The sequence below is a fragment of the Cajanus cajan genome, chromosome 3 (assembly GCF_000230855.2).
Source record: "Cajanus cajan strain Asha chromosome 3, NIPB_CcT2T_4, whole genome shotgun sequence".
NCBI classification, from domain to species: domain Eukaryota; kingdom Viridiplantae; phylum Streptophyta; class Magnoliopsida; order Fabales; family Fabaceae; genus Cajanus; species Cajanus cajan.
In genome coordinates, this window is record NC_138519.1 from 68,854,162 (window position 1) to 68,878,177 (window position 24,016).

Sequence of the window (24,016 nt, forward strand, 5' to 3'; positions counted from 1 at the left end):
ACGGACCAAAGACCTTTTCTCTAGAATCCTCTCTTTAGTCAAACCTCACAAAATAAATATATTTTAATTTTAGTTTATGTAAAAAAAATGATTGTTTTTCATCCCCTCAAATATAGAACTATAATTTTTTGTTCTCATTATTATATAGTTATTTTTAACTATATATTTGTCTATCAAAAGGTAAAATGATTATTTTTTATGCTATTCACAATTATTAGTAGTATCATATTAGTGTGTGATATCTCTAATTTTTATATATATTTTAAAAATAAATTATATTTATCTACAATAAAATCAGCATTAAAGATGAAAGTAATGATTTTAGATTTTAAAAATAAAAATAAAAATTATTTCAAAATCAAAATTTACTTATTTTATAAAAACAAAAAATATTTTACAAATGATAAAAGATAATATTTATAAAATTTAGAAAAATAAAAAATAAAAAATTTACAAAAGCCAAAATTAAAACTCGATTGTTTTTTATTGAGTAAAAATATATAAAATGTTTTAATGACAGTGACAATTAAATTATATTCTATTATCCGAAAGTATCAAACCATCGAAACAACTCGTGTTGCTTTCTGTTGTTTTAAGTCAGCTTCATAACCGCGTAAGTTGTGGATATAAGGAACGCGTTTCATAGAGAATCTAAAAAAGAAAATATATTGAAAAGTTACTTTTCTATATTAGTGTTTGTACCCATTTAAACATTTTTAATTTCCTATCATTTAACCTCTGCTTTGTTTGGAAGAGATGAAGAATTTGAAAAAAAAAAAGTAATAAATAATTTATTTGAAAATAGATAAAATAAAATAAAATAAAATAAAATAAAATAAAATAAAATAAAATATGAAGTTATTTAATAAAATGGAATGTCTTTTTGTTTACGCATGAAATGATGCGAAATGAGTGAGAAATAAAGATAAAATAGAAATAGAATAGTAAAAAAATAAAATTGATAGTTTAGTTAGAGAGAAACTAAACAGTAGTGAACTCTACCAACTTTTTTATTTCTACAAAAAAACATGCCAATATGCCATGGAGAATGTACGATTTTATTATTATTATTTATTATTTATTATTATTATTATTATTTTTATTAACATAGAATAACAATCACTAACTATTAGAATCGAGATTAAAAAATTGTGTCCAATTAAACACATGTGAAACATATATAACTTACACAAAGTTAATTTTATTATAGATTATTTTATTATAATTCTATTTTATTTCATTTTATTTTCTATTTCTCTCTTCTCTATTTTTCCTAAATTAAACAACTAAATCTTTATTTTATTTTTTTAGTTATTTCTCTATACTTTATTTCTTATCTATTTCTTTCCTTATTATTAAACACACTCAAGTGAGAAATAGAGAGAAATTAAAAATTTTAAATTATATTTTATAAAATTATATATTTATGTAAAAATAATTTATTTAAACAATTATCTTTTTACCTTTTCCTTACTTTATCATGTATATGTAATTATTTTTTTACATATTTTTAAAATTTGTAATTATTATATATGTTTAATATAATGAATTAAATATAAATATATTTAATTTAAATATATAATGTTATTTTCATAATATATTATTCAATTTTTATATTATATTTTCAATAAAAAATAATTAAATTTAATATATTATCAAATTTTTAATAAAAATATAATATAATCCAATAAAAAATCTATATATTAATATATATATATATATATAACATAGGCTTAAGCAAATTTTTAGTCCTCAAATTTAAAATAACTTTTTTTATTTTCTCAAATTTAAAATGTTCTTTTTAGTCTTTTAATTTTGAAAATTTTATTTTAATTTTTATATTTAAATTTCTTTAGTAGATCTACAAAATAAAATTGTGTTAGTATCTTATTAATGAAAATATCATATTAAATTCAGTCAATATAACATAATTGTGTCAATTTGTCACTGTTAGATATGTTATGGTGTGTTTATTCACACAAAAAATGATATGTTATTAATAACCTAGAGGACTAAAATAATTTTTTTATAAATTATAAGAACTAAAAAAAGTAAAATTTAAATTTGATGGATTAAAATCAAATTTACCTTAAATTTAATAAACTAAAAAATATTAATTTACTTTAAATTTAAGAAACTAAAAAATATTTTAAAAAACAAACACACGCATGCACGTTCACATGGATGCACATATGCACACGCACATATGCACGCACGTATACTTGCACGCACACGCATACACATACGAAAGCACGAACGCATGCACATAAAACACATTCGTGTAGACGCACGCACATACATACACATGCACACATACACACGCACGTATGCACGCGCATACACATACAAAGGCACGAATGCATGTATAAAACACACACGCACGTTGATGCACACACATGGATGTATGCACACAACAAACACACGGACGCATAGATGGGCACGCACAACACATACATGCACATGGACACACACATATACACAGATACACGGATATGCACACACACATGAACATGCATACACACAGAAGAATTTACCACTCAAGGAAGTCTTTGGTTCTATTGGGATGCAAGCAAAGTCCCACATCGTTCAAACAAGAGGATGGACATGAGTTTATATACACACAATTGTCTCCATTAGTTGAGAGGCCTTTTGGGTGGTGTCTAAAAGCAAAATCGTGAGGGCTTGGGCCTAAAGCGGACAATATCTCACAAATGTGGAAACATGTGTATATGTGTGAAAACTCCCCTCGGTGCTCAACAAGTGGTATCAGAGCTGGTGGTCTGAGGTGACCGGCTCGACAAGTATGATGGCTGGCAAGTCATGATGGAGCGACGGTGCAAACACTCTAAGCGTGAGTGAGCTCTGTAGGGCCACCATCGGATATCTCACCAATGTGGAGACATGTGTATATGTGTGAAAAATGATATAAAAATCTTCTTGAGGCAACCTCAACTGCTTGGTTTTCGAGCGGCGGTGCAAACACTCTAAGCGTGAGTGAGCTCTGTAGGGCCACCATCGGATATCTCACCAATGTGGAGACATGTGTATATGTGTGAAAAATGATATAAAAATCTTCTTGAGGCAACCTCAACTGCTTGGTTTTCAACTCCTCACGGAATGAATTTAGATCTCATTAGATATATTCAATGATTATTAATGTTGCTGGAGAGAGAATATTGCAGGAGAGGATCCAAATTCGGAATGAATAGGTCTATAATAAGGCCCCAATTTATTTCTTTTATATATATTAACCGAAAATATTTAATGAAAAATCTAAAAATTTGAAAATGAAAAAAAAAATTATAATCACAAACTTGTTAAAAAAAAAAAAGTTTTGCTGCCATATAATAAACAGCACCTAGAATCAATACAAAAAAATTGAGTATGTGTTACCTCCACAAAATCCCACCTATACAAAGTTTTTTCTAGCCTTGTATCATGAACACACCACTATAACCAAGTATAAGAATATAAGATAATAACAGACCCGTAAAAATTGTTACTCAAAGAAAAGCATGCCACAAAACAAAGCACATCAAACCCATGATTAAAACAAATCATGAACTTATTCTAAAGCATGATAATGGGTCATCCCAATATGATAGAGGATATGAAATATTCTCTTTGCTATTGATCGAACTCCATGATAAGATCTTCACTATCTCCAACATCTTAGACAGATCTTGTTTCTTCATAGAAGATATTCAACATGAAAAAACATACATATTAAGTTTTAGGTTAAATTATACTTTTAAGTTTTTTTTTAATCTTATTTTGATTCCTTATTTATTAAATTATTTATTTTGATACTTTATATTTTATATTTAGTATTTTTAATTTAATGATATTTTTAATATTCGACACAATTTTAAATCAATTTTTGCCTGATTCAAGACATAAACTTTATAACATTAAATTAACCTATTTGAAAACTTGAAATGTAATTGATATTAGAGTCCAAAAGAACTACAAATATAGTGAAAATTGTGTAGAAATATATTCCATGAACAATTAGAATATAGTATAAAATTATATATATATTTTTTTAATTTTCAATTTTTACTATATATATATATATAATTTTTGGTTTAAACTTTAATTACATTCAATAATTTTTATATAAGTAAATCTAATACGATAAGAATTTTTATATAAGGAAATATAATACGATAAGTTTTAAATTTTGAATTAGTAAAAAAAATCAAAAGGAATAAATTAATCTAAAATTAAGTGATAAAGAATCAAAATAAATATTTTAGAAAATAAATGACTAAAATAAATTTATAAAAAATATGATAAAATTAGTCAAAGATTTAAATATGACATTATGCAGCAACAAAATCTAACACACATTGATAGATAAGTGATACATATTGCCAAGAATTCGACATGGTGTGGTATAATAGTGTGGTATATATAATTGATAGTTAATTATTACCTTAAGTATGTAGTAAAAAAAATCAATTTTCAGTAATTTAAGACTTAAATGTCAACAAAACTATGGAATTATGATTAAATTTAGAGTCTGTTTATTTAAGAAAATATTTTTTTTACATTTCAAATTTATTTTAATCGTGATATCATCTTATTTTTACTATTAAATATTTATATAAAATAGTGAAATAGTTAAAAATATTAATACAAATAATTAAAAGTATATAATAATATAAAAAGGTAATAATTTTGTAACTAAAATTAAAAATAATAAAAACAGAACATATTTTTTCCAAAATAGAAAATAGTTGGTACACTAACATCGTAAGATTATTGACTTTTATAAAAACTATTTAAAAGTGATATTTACATCAATTCTTATGTATTAAATACAAATCCATATTTTGTACAAAAGTATTACAAAAGTATTTTTAGAGACTTTTCTTTTATTTTTAGAGACTTTTCTTTTATGATAGAATTTTAGAAATTTTTTAATTTTTTTTATCTAATTTAATTTTTATTTATCTGATTATTTGTAAATTAAATTTTAATATTTTAAAAATAAATTACCAATAAATAAAAATAATATTTTTATGATATAAATTATTTATCATAAATATAAAATATAATTTATATGTTTAAAAGTATCTATGTATACAAATTTTAAATATAAATTTTCAAATATAATATTTGTCCATATATATAACTTATTATAAATTTTAGTTATATATAATAAATATTTTATGAATACATTATACAACTTAAAATATTAATTAATTTTAATTGATTGAAATGTAATAAAACATAAGAATTAAGTTTCTTTTAACGTAATTTTGAACAGGTCTATCTTTAATCTTGAAGTGGTAAATGAATAGTATCTAGAGACAATAGAGTTCTCTAGATCCATGACCCCTTATTCAATTTGATATTCAAAGTTTCTAATATACGAAGGCTCAGAGTAATTTTGCAAAAGCATGCTGGTCGCGGCTTCATTTTTCTGTATCATTCAAATTGACTTTAACAATCAATCTTCTTATTATTGGATTCCTTCGTATCTTCTACTCACAAATATTTGTTTATTCAGAATATGCGTACGGTTTTGGTAGGTTTAAAATGAATTTTAACATAAAATTGTTAACATTATTTTATTAGAAATATATGCATTTATAAAGAATCAAGTTTTTTTTTTTTTTTTTTAATTTATGTTGATTAGTGCAATATATTTATATGTATAACTTAATTATAAATACATATCTTACCTTCTCATTATTAAAGTGTATGATAGGAGCTTGAGAATATTATATCAATTTTCATATCTCACCTTATAATTACTGAATTAAAAAACTTGTTAAAAGTATTTGATGGTTTCCATTAAAAATATTTAATAATAAAAAGATATATATTTCGATTAAGACTAATAAATAGTATTAAAAAGTCAGTTTAGGGTACAAAATAATTACCAATTAAGAGAAAATGACAACATGAAAAAATTGGGATGCCTTATTCATTTGGAATCTAATCGAGGCAAGGAATGGCCGCGTATGTATCCATCTTGGCAGACCCAATGTGGAGTCAAAACTGCATAATTGACCTGATCAAAACTCAAGTTCAAGCCCCACCAGAATCCTTGGGGTCCAGAACTATATATTTTTTCCCCATTGCATATTTTTTACATAAGCTTACTTATATATATTGCATTGCATGAAACTATGCCATAGGAACCTTGTCCATGCACAAATTTCACAACAACTGCTTATACTTATACTATATAAGCCTTATAGGTCATGCATGAGCAAAAGAAAATAGAAGCAAAATGAGTTTCCCATCCACTATTTCTCTAGCACTTCCAAGATTTTGGCTCACCTATTTATTCATTTCATTTGTTCTCATTAATTGCTATCAAGTTGAGGCTACAAATGTAGACAACAAAGTTATATCTATAGGTGCAATCATTGATGTTAACTCTCGCATTGGGAAAGAACAGCGTGTAGCCATGGACCTTGCAGCTCAAAGTTACAATAACTCTTCCAAGACCTACGAGCTAGCTCTTCATTTTCAGGAACCCACCAAAAACCCCTTCAAACCTACTTCTATCGGTTAGTAATAACAATCATTTGCTAAGAATAAGGTTTTTTTTTTTTTTTAAGAGTACTAACAACACAATTTTTTAACTTTTTATTATTTGATATAACAAATTGAGAACTAGAAACCATGTTTGTAACTCATTAAGAAATGGGATTCACAAGATTGTGATTTATAATAATTTTCAACGAGTGTGTTTGAGAATATGTTAATTTTTCTATACTTTTTGGTTTAACCTTGTTAAATATGTGAATTATTGAATGTGAACCTATTTCTTACAGCTAGAAAGATGATTAAAACGCAGAAGACGCAAGTGATTATAGGGATGCACACATGGGCAGAAGCAGCTTCAGTGGCTGAATTAGGACGCAAAACTCGAGTTCCTGTCATATCCTTCGCAGAACCTGCCATTACCCCACCATTGATGCCAATTCACTGGCCTTTTTTGGCAAGAATGGCCTACAATGGTACTGCATATGCACAATGTGTTGCAGATATGGTGCATGCTTATAGTTGGCAGAGAGTAGTAGTCATCTATGAAGGTGATGCCAATGGTGGAGATTATGGGATGCTAGCACTGCTTTCCGAGACCCTCCAGGATGTTGGTTCAATGATTGAGTACCGCTTAGCTCTTCCATCACCTTCTAATCTGCGTAATCCTGGAGAGTTCATTCGTGAAGAGCTGTTTAAGTTAGTTGAAAATACACAATCCAGGGTTTTCATTGTTCTGCAATCATCATTAGAAATGGTGATCCATTTGTTCAGAGAAGCTTCACAAATGGGACTTGTGGATGCCGAATCAGCTTGGATAATCCCAGAGAGTATAACAAATTTACTGGACTCTGTGAACAAGTATGATATTTCCTACATGGAAGGTGCTTTAGGAATCAAGACCTACTACTCAGAAAGTAGCAGTGAGTATCAAGATTTTGAGGTTAAGTTCCGGAAATCTTTTCTGGCCAAGTATCCTGAGGAGGATAATCGCAACCCGGGATTTTATGCTCTCCAAGCATATGATAGCATTAAAATTGTTGCACAAGCAATAGATAGAATGGCCAGTGGCAATGGTAGTAGCAAAAACACTTTGCTAAGAGAAGTACTGTCAAGCAATTTCCTTGGCTTAAGTGGAGAAATTCAATTTGAAGCAGGACATCTCTTGAAGAATCCTACCTTAAGGATTGTGAATGTAGATAGGAAGAGTTACAGAGAATTAGACTTTTGGACTCTAGAACATGGGTTCAACAACAGCTTACCTACAAAACAAGGTTCAACTAGTGTTTCTAGGAACACGGAAAGATTAAGTGGATTAGTATTATGGCCAGGGAAAGTAATAGGATTTCCAAAGGGCTGGAATCTGCCTACTAAAAAAAATCCAATGAGAATAGCGGTTCCTCGAAGAACCTCCTTTTCCAAGTTTGTCAAGGTTGATCATGACGAGCTTACAAATTCATATAAATATAGTGGATTCTGCATTGAAATTTTTGAGAAGGTGTTAGGCCTTTTGGATTATGATTTACCATATGACTTTTATCCCATCAATGGAACCTATCCCGAACTGGTTCAACTTGTCTATAACAAGGTAAAGCCTTATTACTCAATCTACCGTGTCCCTTATTTCTTGTATATATTGTTAAATATGCTTTTAGTTTCCTCACATCACACTCCACAAATAGAAATGGTCAATATTCAGTGTTCTCCAACGTTTTATATCCTACCTTCATGAACTTTCAAAATGTTCCTGTTTGTGTAAATTTAATTCTGTATTTTCTTTGTGGGGACTAACAGCCTCTGAGAGAGTCTCTTCCTATTGTTAGGAAGGAAAATGTTGATTGATGACTATTGGAAATATTAAAAAAAAAAAAAAAAAAAAATTAAATTATATGTTATGCTATTTTTTAGGAAAATAAAAGTCATGTTGACTAGTAGGATTTATTTGCTATTTTCTAGGCACTAAGAGCACTAGTTTGTTAGTGGTTATAGTGGCCTACATTTACGTACATTTCCGTTCACTTATGTGCTTTATAAAAGCAATTGCACTCTTCAATAAAATACATGCAGTTTCATATTCCTCTGTTCCACACTCAATTTTCTCCGTTCCACTCTCTCAACCTTTCCTTCAATAAAATAACCAACAAATTGGTATCTAGAGCTACATCTTACGGGACCTGAAATGGATGCCGAAACAAGTTTTTCTCAAGTTGCTCCTCCTATCTTTGATGGAGATAACTATGACCTCTGGGCCATAAAAATGCAGAACTTCCTAGAGGCTTTGGATCTTTGGGAAGCAGTGGAGGAGGATTACGAAATTGCTCCGCTGCCCGACAACCCCACTATAACCCAGATGAAAACCCACAAGGAAAAAAAAACCAGGAAAGCAAAGGCAAAGGCATGTTTATTTTCTGGTGTTTCAAAAATAATTTTCACCAGGATCATGTCTCACAACACAGCAAAAGCAATTTGGGATTACTTGAAGGAAGAATATGCAGGAGATGAGAGGATTAGAAGCATGCAAGTATTGAATTTAATGAGAGAATTTGAGCTGCAGCGAATGAAAGAATCAGACACCATAAAAGAGTACTCAAATACGTTGCTTGGCATTGCCAACAAAGTACGATTGCTGGGCACAGCTTTTTCTGATTCAAGAATTGTTGAAAAAATTCTTGTATCAGTACCAGAGAGATATGAAGCTTCTATAGCTACCTTGGAGAACACAAAGGATCTATCTAAGATCACTTTGGCAGAGGTGATGCATGCCTTACAGGCCCAAGAGCAAAGAAGACTTATGAGGCAAGAAGGATCTGTGGAGGGTGCTTTTCAAGTCAAATTCCAGAGCAATGGCAACAAACAGAAGAAGAAGCAGAACAATGATACCAGACCTGGAAGATTAAACAAGATCAACAACACGAGTAGTAATACTCAGGTTTTTCCACCTTGTCCTCATTGTAAGAAAACCAATCATCCACAAAAAAGGTGTTGGTGGAGACCAGATGTAAAGTGTCATAAGTGTGGGCAGCTGGGACACATGGAAAAGATTTGCAAATCTCATCAACAACAAGGAGAAGTTAAGGTTGCTGAGGATCAATCACAAGAGGAACAATTGTTTGCTGTTACATGCTTTGCTGCCAATAGCTCCACCGAAAGTTGGCTCATAGACAGTGGTTGCACAAATCATATGAGTTATGATCGAGAGCTCTTTAAAGAACTTGACAAAACTGCACTTTCTAAAGTCAGAGTGGGTAATGGAGCATATATTGCAGTAAAAGGCAAAGGAACAGTGGCAATTGAAGGTCAAACAGGTTTGAAACTAATTTCAGATGTCTTATATGTTCCAGAAATTAACCAAAACCTGTTGAGTGTTCCTCAATTGCTTGAAAAAGGTTATAAGGTGTTGTTTGAAGATAAAAACTGCATAATCAAAGATTCAGCAGGCAAGGAAGTATTTAAAGTCATAATGAAAGGAAAAAGCTTTGCTTTGGACTTCATGAGTGAAGAACATGCTGCAGTGCACAAAGAGGTCAGCAATACAATACTTTGGCATAAAAGATTGGGCCATTTTCACCACAGTGCTCTAATATTCATGAAGAAGAATAACATGGTCAGAGGCTTATCTGATATTGAAGAAGAATCTCCTACATGCATTGCCTGTCAGTATGGAAAGCAAACAAGACTCCCATTTCCACAAAACAAGACTTGGAGGGCTATACAAAATCTACAATTGATACATACAGATGTTGGAGGTCCTATGAGCACACCATCATTGAATGGCAGTAGGTATTATATTATTTTCATTGATGACATGACAAGAATGTGTTGGATATATTTTATGAAGTTTAAATATGAAGTTGCTGACATTTTTTGGAAGTTTAAAACTTTGGTGGAAAATCAAAGCAAGTGCAAAATGCAGATGATCAGATCCGACAATGGAACTGAATATACTTCCAAAAAATTTAACAAGTTTTGTGAAGATACAGGTGTAGAACACCAGCTTACAGCCCCTTATTCACCTCAGCAAAATGGCACCGCAGAAAGGAAAAATCGGACTATTATGGAGATGGCTAGGTGCTTACTTCATGACAAAGATTTGCCTAAAAAATTCTGGGCAGAGGCTGTAAATACTGCAGTGTTTTTACTCAATAGACTGCCAACAAAAGCTTTACAACAGAAAACACCTTTTGAAGCATGGTACGGTTACAAACCTGAGCTCTTTAATTTAAAGATATTTGGTTGCTTGTGTTTCTCTTATATTCCTCATATTAAGAGAGACAAATTGGACAAGAAAGCAGAACCTGGAATTTTTGTAGGCTATAGCTTGATTTCAAAGGCCTACAGGATCTATCTTCCACACAAAAACAAAGTCATTGTTAGCAGGGATGTGAAATTCTTGGAGTTTGACTGTTGGAGCTGGAAAGACAACAAATTCCTTGAACAAATTGATTGTTTGGACTGGAAAGGCAACAATGAGCTTGGATTGCAGGAGGAGAATGAAGATGTGGATGATGAACCTGTCAGAGGAACAAGATTGCTTTCTGACATCTATCAAAGGTGTAATGTTGCTGTCATGGAACCTGGTGGATATGAAGAGGCTGCAACTGACAAAAAGTGGATAAATGCTATGGAAGAGGAGCTCAAAATGATTGAAAAAAATCAGACATGGCAGTTGGTGGATAGACCTAGTCATAAGAAGGCCATTGGAGTAAAGTGGGTTTATAGAACCAAGTTCAATCCTGATGGTTCTGTGAACAAGTACAAGGCAAGACTTGTTGTCAAGGGATATGCTCAGATGTTTGGGGTGGATTTCTCTGAAACATTTGCCCCAGTTGCCAGGCTAGACACAATAAGGTTGCTGCTAGCACTAGCTGCACAAAAGGGCTGGCTTATACATCAATTGGATGTAAAATCAGCATTTTTGAATGGATATTTGGAGGAAGAAATTTTTGTGGAACAGCCAGAAGGTTTTGCTCTTCAAGGACAAGAAGACAAGGTTTATCTACTGAAAAAGGCATTATATGGTCTGAAACAAGCACCAAGGTCTTGGTATAGCAGAATTGATGCACATTTAATGAGCTTAGGCTTTGTGAAAAGTCTGAGTGAGTACACCTTATATATTAAAAAGGTGAATGAAGATATACTTATGATATCTCTGTATGTTGATGACTTATTTGTTACAGGAAATTGTAAGGAGATGATTGACAAGTTTAAAGAAGAAATGGAAAATGTCTTCGAAATGACAGACCTTGGAAAGATGACATTTTTTCTTGGTATGCAAGTGCAACAAAAGAAAAATGAAATATTTGTGTGCCAAGAAAAGTATGCAAAGGAAGTGCTTATGAAGTTCAACATGGGAGAGTGTAAGTCAGCTGCAACTCCAATGAACCAAAAAGAAAAGTTCTGCAGAGAAGATGGTGCTGAAAAGGTTGATGAAAAGCTGTTTAGATCCTTAATTGGATGCTTAATGTATTTAACTGCCACCAGACCAGATATCATGCATTCAGTGAGTTTGTTATCAAGGTACATGCATTGTGCTAGTGAAATTCATTTTCAAGCAGCAAAAAGAATTCTTAGATATGTTAAAGGCACAATTGATTATGGTGTATGGTTCAAGAAAGTTGAAAGCTTAAGTTTTCATGGTTATTCAGATAGTGATTGGGCAGGATGTGTTGATGATATGAGAAGCACTTCTGGTTATTGTTTCTCACTTGGTTCTGGTTCATGGTGTTCCAAAAAGCAAGAAATTATAGCCCAATCAACAGCAGAAGCAGAGTATGTTGCTGCTGCAGCTGCTGTAAATCAAACTGTCTGGATAAGGAAGATCATGGCTGATTTACACATAGAACAAGAAGACAGCACAAAGATTTTTGTGGATAATCAAGCTGCAATTTCAATTGCCAATAATCCAGTTTTTCATGGCAAAACAAAGCATTTCAAGATAAAACTTTTCTTTTTAAGAGAAGTTCAAAGAGAAGGACAAGTGAAACTAGTTTACTGCAAATCAGAAGATCAAGTGGCTGATATCCTAACCAAGGCACTTCCAAAATCTAGATTTGAGTTCTTGAGACAAAAGCTTGGAGTTTGCAGTTCCAAAGTCAAGGAGGAGTGTTGATTGATGACTATTGGAAATATTAAAAAAAAAAAAAAAAAAATTAAATTATATGTTATGCTATTTTTTAGGAAAATAAAAGTCATGTTGACTAGTAGGATTTATTTGCTATTTTCTAGGCACTAAGAGCACTAGTTTGTTAGTGGTTATAGTGGCCTACATTTACGTACATTTCCGTTCACTTATGTGCTTTATAAAAGCAATTGCACTCTTCAATAAAATACATGCAGTTTCATATTCCTCTGTTCCACACTCAATTTTCTCCGTTCCACTCTCTCAACCTTTCCTTCAATAAAATAACCAACAGAAAATCCAAATGAACAAGTTCCTCTACAATCAGCCAAAAATAATACTGAAGAAAACCTTCACTTTTCCTAAATGTAAAGTTGATTCTTGTTAATTCTGAAGTAACCTAACACTTTTATGGTTGTCATGTGGTTTCATGATGATGAAATGGAAGACTTATGATGCTGTTGTTGGAGACGTCACCATACTAGCAGAAAGATTGCAATATGTAGATTTTACTGTGCCATATGCAGAATCAGGATTGTCAATGATAGTTACAGAAAAGTCCAAAGAATCAACATGGATGTTTATGAAGCCTTTCACCTGGCAAATGTGGGTGGCAACTGGTGCCATGTTGATTTACACAATGTTAGTAGTGTGGTACCTGGAGCGGGAACCCAATCCAGAGTTTCATGGCAATTGGAGAAGTCAGATCAGCACTGCTCTTATGTTTACGTTCTCCTCTCTATTCTTTGCTCATAGTGAGTATCAGCCTCATACTTCATTTAACAACAATGATCAACTTTTATTATGGAAAAAAAAAAGTGTTAGAGCAAAGAAATCCTGATTTGTATTAAACTGAAATTGATGCAATGGTTTCATGTTGTAGGGGAGAAAATCTACAGCGACTTATCTCGTGTGGTGATGGTATCATGGCTATTTCTAGTGTTGATTCTTAACTCAAGCTACACTGCCAGTCTTTCTTCCATGCTCACAGTTCAACGACTGCGACCAAATGTAACAGACATGGAGTACCTGAAGAAGCACAACATGAAAATTGGTTGTGATGGAGATTCATTTGTTAGGACATACTTAGAGAAAGTCAAAGAATTCAAGCCAGAAAACATCATAAACATTAGTGGTGAAGATCATTATGCATGTGCATTCAAAAACAACTCAATAGCAGCGGCTTTTCTCGAACTCCCTTATGAAAAAGTTTATATCAGTGAACACTGCACAGGGTACTCTGCCTCTGTACCTACCGTCAAATTTGGAGGACTTGGATTTGTAAGTAACAGTTGAATTCTTCTAAAAACTAGGGTCATGTGTTAACTAGTTACTATAAGGCAATCCGTTTTCGCTAATTTGCTATCAATCTCTTGATGCAGATGTTCCAGAAAGGCTCTCCAGTGGCTAGAGATGTTTCTAAAGCTATACTGCAGCTCTTAGAGCTGGGAGAATTGAAGAAGTTAGAAGACAAATGGTTGAACCATCCAGGTGCGTGCTCCAACAAATCCACCTCCGAAAGTACAGAAAGTTTGAGGCTTGGAAGCTTCTGGGTTCTGTACGTGATTTCTGGTGCCACTTCTACTATTTGTTTCCTACTTTATACTATCCAGCTGAAATATAGTCAAACATCCCAAGATGAGGTACAAGAACAACGTAATGACAACTCAGGTGCTCAAAGCCCATGGAAAAAGGTAGTGATAATTGTTAAGCAGATTTACAGCAGAAAGTATGCACCACAGACAACCATACAAAATCAGGCAATGGCTCCATAATTGCCACATATCATAACGGTGTCTCCACCAGCAACGGTTAGCTGTTGATCATCTAGCACAACCAATAACCATATTTTTCATCCAACATCTAGGGAAGTAACATAGGAAGGAAGCACATATTAACCTGCTTCCGTACCTTGATAACTTTATCAAGGATTCTAATAATAACAAAACCGTTACTGAACTTCAGAATAACAGTTATATGAACCTTGTAAATTGCTTATTGTAATGGGTAGGGAGTGAATGCATTAAGATTGATATCATCAAAGAACTTAACCATTTGATTTCATATTATTTGAAAAAGGTAACGTCTCCACTAGGGGATACTATCTTCGTATAAATGCACTCGTCATTAAATTACATGCATACATACCAACAAACTTAAGTTCCATCAGCAAGTCCTCATCTGCTGGTTGCAACCAATGCATTGCAAATGATCAATAACTCAGCATTCTACATAAACAAGTTCTATAGGAAGTACAACGAAAAATAAAATTTCATAGTTCTCAGTAACCAAAAACATCCTCTAACAAAGAATTTTAGTACATTATCGGTTTGTATTCTCTTGAAATATGTTTTTTACATCACATCTGCAACAAAATAAATGAGTAGATCAATTTCAATTATTTATGTTGTCCCAACTCCTAATCCAAATAAAACTTTGTACCAAAAATTGTCAATTAGGCTAAAGGTCATTAAAAGAGACAATGAAACAAGTAACTCTCAAGAGGAAAAAAGAACAAGTGTGATTGGATTGAAAAAGCTTCATAAAAGGTCCTTTAATGATGAAAATTGTTCTTGCAACTTTTTCAGAAACGACTTTTTCTACATCTGGAAAATGCACCAAGATGGTCTTTTAGGTTTTAGTTTAGCTATCAAGAAAAAGTTATCTAATTATTACAAATATTTTAAACACTTCTATTAGAAAGTACTTTCATTTCATTAAAAAAATCCGAAACAAACAAGCTCTAAAATGATCTTTAAGAGCAAAGGAAAAGATAATATACCCAGCAGCTGCAGTTTTTGTGTAACTCTGATACATAAGGCTTAATGTCATAATCCTAGGAACCTAGGCTAAGATCCTAGTCCAAAACCACATTAAACTACAATTAGGACAACAACTATACTCAAAAGAAAACCATTCCAAGACTGCAAGACACACACATATATATTCATAGGAACAACTCAAGAATATTATCGACTACAGACGGTGTTGAAAACGTGATCTTGAGCTCGAATGGAGATTGATTTTCCAGAAAACTTGAAGCAAGTTGAAGTATAAAAAGGCTAAGCTTGAGTGTTTTTTATGAAAGGCAAGTGTGGAGCTTGCTGGAGGTTATAATGAGATTGAACAATAATTTCACAAAAGCATATTCCAAATTTTATGATAATTAGAATAATATAAGTTTGTTATTTGAGTTCACCACTTGACTATAAACCGGCTCTAAAGTGTTTCAACTTTCAAGACTCTTAGCTTCTTGTTTATCCTTGCATAATATTATATTATTACTTGAATTAACAACTTAATTTAAAAGCATTTAATCAATTAAAATAAAATATTCTTTTTAAATAGGCTTTATTTTAATTAAATTCCTTCTATAATACTCTTGATTAAGATCTCTATAACTTAATTATTTAAAATAGTTAATTATAACGATTAATAACTTTAAACAACTCATTTTTATTTTAATAAAATTCCAAAACTAAAATTAGTTTGTATTTAGCCTTAGATGTAAAGTATTATAGATAACATGAGAAAAATAATAATTGTAAGCTTACATTTAGTTTAATTAGTTATAAAAAAACTAATATGAATATTAAATATTAAATAATTAAATATTAAAACATTGATAATTTCATACATATTATCATATTATATTTTCTTACTAACAGAAAATAGTTACTTTAACATATAAAAAGGTATTTTCTAACCTTTTCAAATACTTATTTTTATTCTTGTATAATAAAATATTTTTTTTATCAATTCTAGAAAATATGGATTTACACACACCAATATATATAGAGAGAAGAGGGATTCACTTACTCCACTCAATAATACATATTTTACATCAAATTTTAATTATTTAACCATTGCTTTAAAAGTTTTTAATGTATAGATTAAGTTTATAAAATTTTAAAAATCATATGATATTTGGTTATATAAATTCAAATCAACATATAGTTATTCATTAATCTGAATTAATGAAAGGAATGATCAAATAATTTTAATTTTTTTTAGAATTTGTATACTTGATTTATACATTAAGAGGTTTATTTAACAATTAGATGTTTAAAATTTAATATAAAACATGAGTTATATAGTGGAGTAAGTTTACCAAAACTTATTCTTGAAATAGATCTCTCTTCATGTATGTGTATGTATGTGTCTGTGTGTGAGAGACAGAGAGAGAAAGAGAGAGAGGGAATGATCCATCTATTCCAAGAATAAGTTTACCTACACTTATTTCACTCAATAAATCATGTTTTATATCAAATTTTAACAATTAATTTTTAAATTAAAATTTTTAATATATATATTAAATCTGTAAAGTTTTAAAAAAATTAAAAATTATTTAATAATTCATTTCATTGATTCAAATTGATAAGTAATCATAAAAATATTTTAAACTTTGGGTTGAATTAATGAAACAAAATATCAAATAATTTTTAAACTTCTTAAAACTTTGTAAACTTATCTATGTATTAAGAATTTTTTAATTTAACGAATTAAATCATTGAATTTTGATATAGAACACGAGTTATTGAATGGAATAAGTTGACTTAGTCCACTCAACAATTCATGTTCTATATCGAATTTTAACAATCCAATCGTTAAATTAAAAAATTTGCAAAGTTAATTTATGTATTAAATACTTTCAATTTAATAGTTAAATCATTAAAATTTGACATAGAACATGAATTATTAAATAAAATTAGACATATTCTTGAAATAAATTAATCCTTTACGTACATATGTATATATAATTTAGTTTAAATCATGCAAGAATACTTTTCGAAATACTTGCAGGCATACAATCTCAAATATTTAAAAGTATTCCTAATCTAAGGGACATAGTATTTGACTGAAGGATGATTTCGTAGGGTCATAGGCATACAATCTCAAATATTTAAAAGTATTCCTAATCTAAGGGACATAGTACTTGACTGAAGGATGATTTCGTAGGGTCAAAACTAAAACTTAGGATGTTACATCTACTGTTGATCTTCTACTAACCAACAATCTTTTTAATCTATCTCTAAATCTTGGAAGGTAATTTAAAGAAGCACAGATACAGTGTTTCAATATGAAACCCCCCCTGTAGCTTGTAACCTTTTCAAGGATTTTGATCATAACAAAACAGCTACTGGACTTCAGAATAAGAGTTATGTGATCGTTGTAAATTGCTTATTGTAATAGATAGGGAGTGTATAGATTGACATCAACAAAGAACTAAGCATTTGATTTCATATTGTTTGAAACAGGTATTGTCTCCAGTAAGGGAGACACAAACTTCATATAAATGCACTCAAATTACATGCATACATACCAACGAAAGTAAGTTCCGTCAGTAAGTCCTCATTTGCTGCTTGCAACAAATGGATTGCAAATGAACAATAACTCAGCATTCTACATAAACAAGTTCTGTAGGAAGTACAACTAAAATAAAATTCAGCTAAAATAAAATTTCATCGTCCTCTATAACCAAAACTTCCTCTAACAAAGAATTTTAGTACAGGAACTATTTGTATTCAGTTACATTCTCTTGAAATTTGATGCGGAATCTTTTCCACATCACATCTGCAACAAAGTTATCGATGATACCCTCTTCCTCTTGAACTTCCACGACCAGCCCAGCCCTGGCCTCTGCCTCTGCCCCTACCCCTGCCCCTTGTACCCCCTCTTCCTCCAAGAGATAATCCTTCCAATGCTCTATTGACAAGTTGATTTTGAAAACTACCAGCACCTCGACCTTTCTTTGATGCAATATTGTTGGCCCCATTGGAAGCACTAGCAGGCCGTTTTGCTCTACAGAAGTTTAAACAAAATAGTAAGTTGATCAATTTCAATTATTTCAGTTGTCCCAAGTCCCAACTCCTGATCCAAATCAAATTTTGTACGAAAAACTGTCATTTTAGGCTAAAGATCATTAAAAGAGACAACGAAACAACTCTCGAGGGAAAAAAACGAGTTTTTTGATTGAAAAAGCTTCATAAAAGGTCCTTTTATGATGTAAATTTCTCTTGCAACTTTTTCAGATACGACTTTTTCTTGCATCTGGAATATGCACTAAGATGGTCTTTTAGGTTTTAGTTTTTCTTTCAAAAAAAAACAGTTGTCTTAACTATTACAAATTTTTTTAACACTTCTATTAGAAAGTACTTTCATTTCATTAAAAAAAAAAAAAAAAAAAAAAAAAAAAAAAAAAACCCAAACAAACAAGCTCTAAAATGATCTTTAAGAGCAAAGGAAAAGATAATATACCCAGCAGCTGGTGCAGTTTTTGTAACCTCTTTCCAAGAAAGATTGATTCTCTTATCTCCAATAAAAGAAGGCACCTTGGCGTGCAATGGCTGGCCACACAAACCAAATAATTAATAATTAAGAGAAAAATGGGGAGAAGACGATCAATTAAAAATCATGCAAGTAAAAGTCAATAACTCGTTTACTAAAAAGGTGGCATCCCTCTTACCTTTGTCATTGACAAAATGTTATTACAGGTCCGTAACCCAGTTGTAGCATTTTGCTTTTTAGTTTTCTACAAAATAATGTAAATATGTAAGCATGATATGTCATAATAAGCGAAAGACAAGAAAAAGAACCACCAAACAACAAGTACTCACAATCTTTTCCTTTTCTTCATCAGTTTTAGCACCTGCCATAGATTTGTTGTTTTCGTCCATTCCTTGAGTTAATTTCTTGATTGTGGCCCGGGTGAACTCCTCAACATTATTCAATCTGATAAAAGAAATTAAACAAAAATGTGAACAAAAAAAAAGACTTTAACCCTAGAGAGAGATAAATATAAAAGGGGAGAATGATAAAACAATGAAAAGTTTACTAGAAAATGGAATAGTTGCAACCAGTCAAATCAAGTACTTTCATCCTTTCCAAACTATTGTAAACTTACAACATGAAGAACAAGTATACTATATGTGACTACAAACTAAATTATATTATATTAAAAATACAAACCCAAGAATATGTGAATAATATACTAAATAAAATTGATCAAAAGAAAGATGATACCTCTCAGTAAAGTCATTATAATGCTCTGAAAAGTCCTCTCCAACTCTATCAGATGGCTGGCCAGTAACAATTTTGTATCCACATAAACTATTTGTTGCATTAGGAACCTACATCACCAAATTCAATTATGCACCGCACATAAGTGACTCACAACAGTATAATACTACCTCTGGTCCTGATTATAAGCAACAACCATTAGTTTTTAAAGTTACTTTAAGTTAAATTTCTTTTATACCCTCTTTATTGTTAACTCTATTTCCTATGCATTTACTTATAACTGACATTAAATATAACAACTACTTAAGGTAAAGGGGATATTTGGAATAAAACTTGAATATATGATAGAATAAATTAAAAGTAACCATATTAATTACTTTGCTTAGTCTTGATGATTTGTCTCATGTTGCTTATAATTAGGACCGTAGATAGTATTAACTTAGACAAGGTAAGGTAACCACCTTATGCGCCAAGTGATGAAAGGTATACAGCAAGCACTCTACATATGTAAAGTTCATCTCTTCTCCAGTCTTCTTCCAAGTCATGTATTTCTGAAAAAAGCACAGCATAATTAACATCAGACTTCTGTTAGTCAACAATGTGCTTGGGAATAACAGCATAATCAAAATAAACACAAAATTTTGATGTTGGCATAGCAGAAAACATACTGCTAGTGCTATATCCAGTTATCCACCACACTGAATGTGCCGATTCAACAAAAGGTTTACCTTCAGCAACTGAACAATAGAAGGAAGCATTTGGCGTGAATCTTGTGGACTTGTGTATGGTGAAAATTCTGCAAGGCTTCTGAGTAAATCTACTTTTCGTTCTCCAGGAAGCTGACAAGGAATAAAATAATTCAAATAAATAAGTTTCACACCTACCAAAACAAACTCAATTAAACCACAAGATTCCATTAAGCAAAAAACATTCACCAGCTAATACAAGATCTACAAAGTTAATCAATAAAGTCACCTGATATAAGATTCCTTTTTTTTTACATTTTATCTGAATAAATCAAACAGCTTAAAATTATATGGGTGACCAGCTATTTACTGAAGTTGGAATAAGATAATACACTAATTTCAAAGGAAATGTTTTATGAAGGGTGCCTGACAAATATAAAGGGCGAAAAAGTTGTCTAAATTAATATCTGGCAATTAAACAACCACTACCCATAGAATTGCTTCAAATAGTGGTACATATCACATCTATTTATCACACTATTTATTACAAATAAAATGTTTAGAATTAGATCAAAAGACTTGTGCAGGTATAAAGTGGCCCATTTCAAACTAAAGGTTGGCAGGTAAACGTATCTACATAGCATTTTAAACCATTAGACTATATGTGACTTCAATATTATTTTTAAGATACTAAAAAGAAGTATGCAGGATACTATGCGATGAAACAAAGTAAACCCACCCTCCTTATCAAAAATAAATAAAAACCTCTAGAAGGCTATAAATTGTATTCGATTATAGATTAACTTAAATTTGAAGTTTCCAGAATCCAAATAGTAAGACACTTAATACATTTGCAATTAATCATAAAGTACAGATGATCTATGGCTAAAACCAAAGCATATATTCCAGGTTCACAAAAATAGGAAAAATATTAAATGGGTTGAACAGAGAAAAAAAAAAAAAAAACATGTTTATTTTTTCAAACCAAATGATTTGAAGTAATACCTGGTCAAAAACAGGTATTATATATTTGTTTATGTAGTTGAGAAATTTGTTGCTAGATGCACCCCTCTGCAAGAAAAAAAAATCAGTTGAAGAAAAAACTAACACACAAAACTATATGAGAAAAGGTAAACAGTACACAGAGTCCTTACCACAACAAATGGAAGTGCCATATGAAGGCATGATATCAACCTATCAATATGGTCAGCATCTGAAACCTACAAATTTCCATTTAAAAAACCATTACATGAGACCCGAAAATGAAGTATATATTATGTGCTTTAATTTCTGCCAGCAGTAAAGTCTAAAATCAAGAGACTATTTTACTATTACAAACAGATTTTATTCCCATATAAAATGAATGCATTTGTGTTCAACACTTCAACTGGACAAAAGAAGAAAAGATAGTAATAATCACATTGAACTGTGCATCTAAATCAGCTTGCCCTTCAATGATTCCAATAAGCTCTTTCATCCGCTCAGCTGGAGCCTTTTCTCCAAATAGACTCAAACTCTTCAGGAAATCCATAAACATTCGAAATTCTATCCCCGTTACATCTTCTAGACTCTGCAATTAAATTACCACACCATATATCAATGCTGCTTACATTGAAAAGCTTAGACATAATTGATTAACACATGAATTCATATAAATAGTGAGTCAAGGCAATTATGTATACCTTTTTTATGAGATCAGTTATGTGTCTTTCCATTTCCTCCTGGGGCTTCAACAATTCAGCTTTAATAGGGAAAACCTATAATGAAGATATTTAATCTTCAGCATTCACTTCCATTTTAAAGATGCAACAAAATAAAGGGCTCATTAATCAAACATTTGTCTGCTTACCTTATCTCTAACAAAGTTTATAACTTTCTCACGAATAGTATCATCCGTGCTTGGCTCTTCAACACTGCCAATGTGCTTAAACAAAGCCGTCAAAGAAGCTGCACAGACAACTAACTATAAGGACACAACCAAAATGCAGCCTTGATAATAAAATACAAATGTTAAGGATCTGAAAATCATATTGTGTGATAACTGTCAAAAGATTATGCATTAACTGGCAAAAAGTTTGTGTCACCACAACTTTCAAAGCAAATAGCCAAACTCTGCCATCAATTTGGCATGCAAAAGTTATATTGGACTTCCACAATTTAAGTTCTATTACCACCAAGGTGCAGGTGATCTTTATTGAAAGCAATAAAAAAAACACCACACATAATTTAAAATATAGCAAATTATTCAGAATACGTTAACATCAATATAGGATCTCAATCACAGTGAAGCCAATGTTTTCAAAGAAACGGTACTTCTCAATGCATATCGTATGCCCACTGAATAGTTACTAGATAAGACTAGAGTTAGAATGATTTGTATGGATGACAATGAGAATGTGAGAAATTCCATTTACGAGGCTCTGAACGGGTTTCAAAACACACCCTTAACCACCACAATATTCTGACGAGATATTCCCACTCAACGTAAAGATATATCAAAGTACCTTTCACATCCTGCCTCAGCAGAGACATAAGAGCCTTATGTACAGCATCCCGCTCCACAAACTCCTCTACAAGAATTAAAGGAAAAAAGAAAATATCAGAATCATAACCATGGCCAAGTTCCCAACAACGAAAAAACTCGAAAGACCCCAACTTACCAGACCCAAGAATTTGCACAAGAATATCAACCATTTTCCCAATATTGTCAGGTGCATCCTTACAGAAAAGAGGCAGTCCTCTAATTGCTTGAACCCGAACCTTGACACAAAAACAGCGGAAAAACCTCAGCAAATAGAGAATTGAGTGCAGCAATCACAAATTACACAAGGAGTGAAGCAAAACACATACTCCGAGCTCTTCAGCCTCAACCAAATCAAGATGCACATCGAGGGCAGCGCCAGAGAGGGCAGGAAAGAACTTGTAGAACTTGGGAATGAACTGTGCAGCGAGCTGCTTGGCCTTCACACTGGTCTTGGCGGTTTCAATGATTCCCTTGTAATCGCTGACATTCTGGCAAAACCACAATAATCAAAAACCCTAATTGGAAGGCAGAGCATAGGAATGAAAAACCCTAAAGCGAGAATTTCGAACCTTGGACTTGTCCTTGGCACTGTTGAGCTGCTCACCGTATTCATACAGTTTCTCGATGTAGGCGGACTCAAGGGAATGGTCGGCCATTGTAAAGCCCTGCAATTGCGATGGCGTTCGTGATTGGAACTCGAATTGGAATTGAAAAAGTGAAAGGAAAAGAGGGTTTTGTGGAGGGAATAACGAACCTGAAAAAATGAAGAGAGTATTGAGTGAGTGGAACAAGGTGGTGGAGGTGTTCACTGTTCTGGATGGGACGAGTTACCCTTCCCTTCTTAACGCACAACACAACACAGACACAATGCAGTTTACACTCTACACTCAACACTCAACACTACCCTCTCCTTTCCTCTTATTTCTCTCAATTTTTTCATTTTTCATATAATACAAACCTAATAAAACTACCATCTTTTAAATACAACTTCTCTATAAAATAAACAACAGTTTTTTATAATAATTTTTTTTAATAAATAATAGTTTATTATATATATTGTTTTGATATTTAAATACTATTTATTAAATAGTAGATTGTTTGTTTTGGAAAAATATTGTTAGGACTCAAGTTCATGTGGAGAATATTTAAATGTGGAATTGC

At 31.5% G+C, this 24,016-nt stretch overlaps 2 protein-coding genes across 2 annotated transcripts; one reads left to right on the forward strand and one right to left on the reverse strand.

Annotated features, from left to right (window-relative positions):
- The first annotated feature begins 6,129 nt into the window (after positions 1–6,129).
- On the forward strand, positions 6,130–14,674 carry LOC109795316 (glutamate receptor 2.7). The gene is made up of 5 exons (XM_083071156.1): positions 6,130–6,530; positions 6,798–8,095; positions 13,074–13,380; positions 13,509–13,906; positions 14,008–14,674. The coding sequence occupies exons 1-5, from the start codon at positions 6,248–6,250 to the stop codon at positions 14,398–14,400; spliced, it is 2,679 nt and encodes an 892-aa protein (XP_082927282.1). The 5' UTR covers positions 6,130–6,247; the 3' UTR covers positions 14,401–14,674.
- A 3,160-nt stretch (positions 14,675–17,834) lies between these two features.
- LOC109816333 (Apoptosis inhibitory protein 5 (API5)) lies at positions 17,835–23,774 on the reverse strand. Its single transcript, XM_020381307.3, has 17 exons — positions 23,610–23,774; positions 23,425–23,520; positions 23,182–23,343; positions 22,992–23,091; positions 22,836–22,901; positions 22,181–22,278; positions 22,014–22,088; positions 21,752–21,901; positions 21,486–21,551; positions 21,337–21,402; positions 20,374–20,484; positions 20,107–20,196; positions 19,649–19,755; positions 19,243–19,357; positions 19,092–19,157; positions 18,884–18,972; positions 17,835–18,427 (listed from the first exon to the last, which is right to left on the reverse strand). The coding sequence occupies exons 2-17, from the start codon at positions 23,509–23,511 to the stop codon at positions 18,211–18,213; spliced, it is 1,665 nt and encodes a 554-aa protein (XP_020236896.2). The 5' UTR covers positions 23,512–23,520; positions 23,610–23,774; the 3' UTR covers positions 17,835–18,210.
- Between the last annotated feature and the right edge of the window lie 242 nt (positions 23,775–24,016).

Excerpts from the sequence above, each read along its gene's own strand:
- LOC109816333 (XM_020381307.3), bottom strand. The coding sequence starts at position 23,511 with ATGGCCGACCATTCCCTTGAGTCCGCCTACATCGAGAAACTGTATGAA. Across the intron at positions 21,902-22,013 it reads TAACTGATCTCATAAAAAAG|AGTCTAGAAGATGTAACGGG; the intron begins GTATACATAATT and ends ATTTAATTGCAG. Across the intron at positions 20,485-21,336 it reads TAATACCTGTTTTTGACCAG|CTTCCTGGAGAACGAAAAGT; the intron begins GTATTACTTCAA and ends ATTCCTTGTCAG.
- LOC109795316 (XM_083071156.1), top strand. The coding sequence starts at position 6,248 with ATGAGTTTCCCATCCACTATTTCTCTAGCACTTCCAAGATTTTGGCTC. Across the intron at positions 8,096-13,073 it reads TTCAACTTGTCTATAACAAG|ACTTATGATGCTGTTGTTGG; the intron begins GTAAAGCCTTAT and ends ATGAAATGGAAG. Across the intron at positions 13,907-14,007 it reads AATTTGGAGGACTTGGATTT|ATGTTCCAGAAAGGCTCTCC; the intron begins GTAAGTAACAGT and ends CTCTTGATGCAG.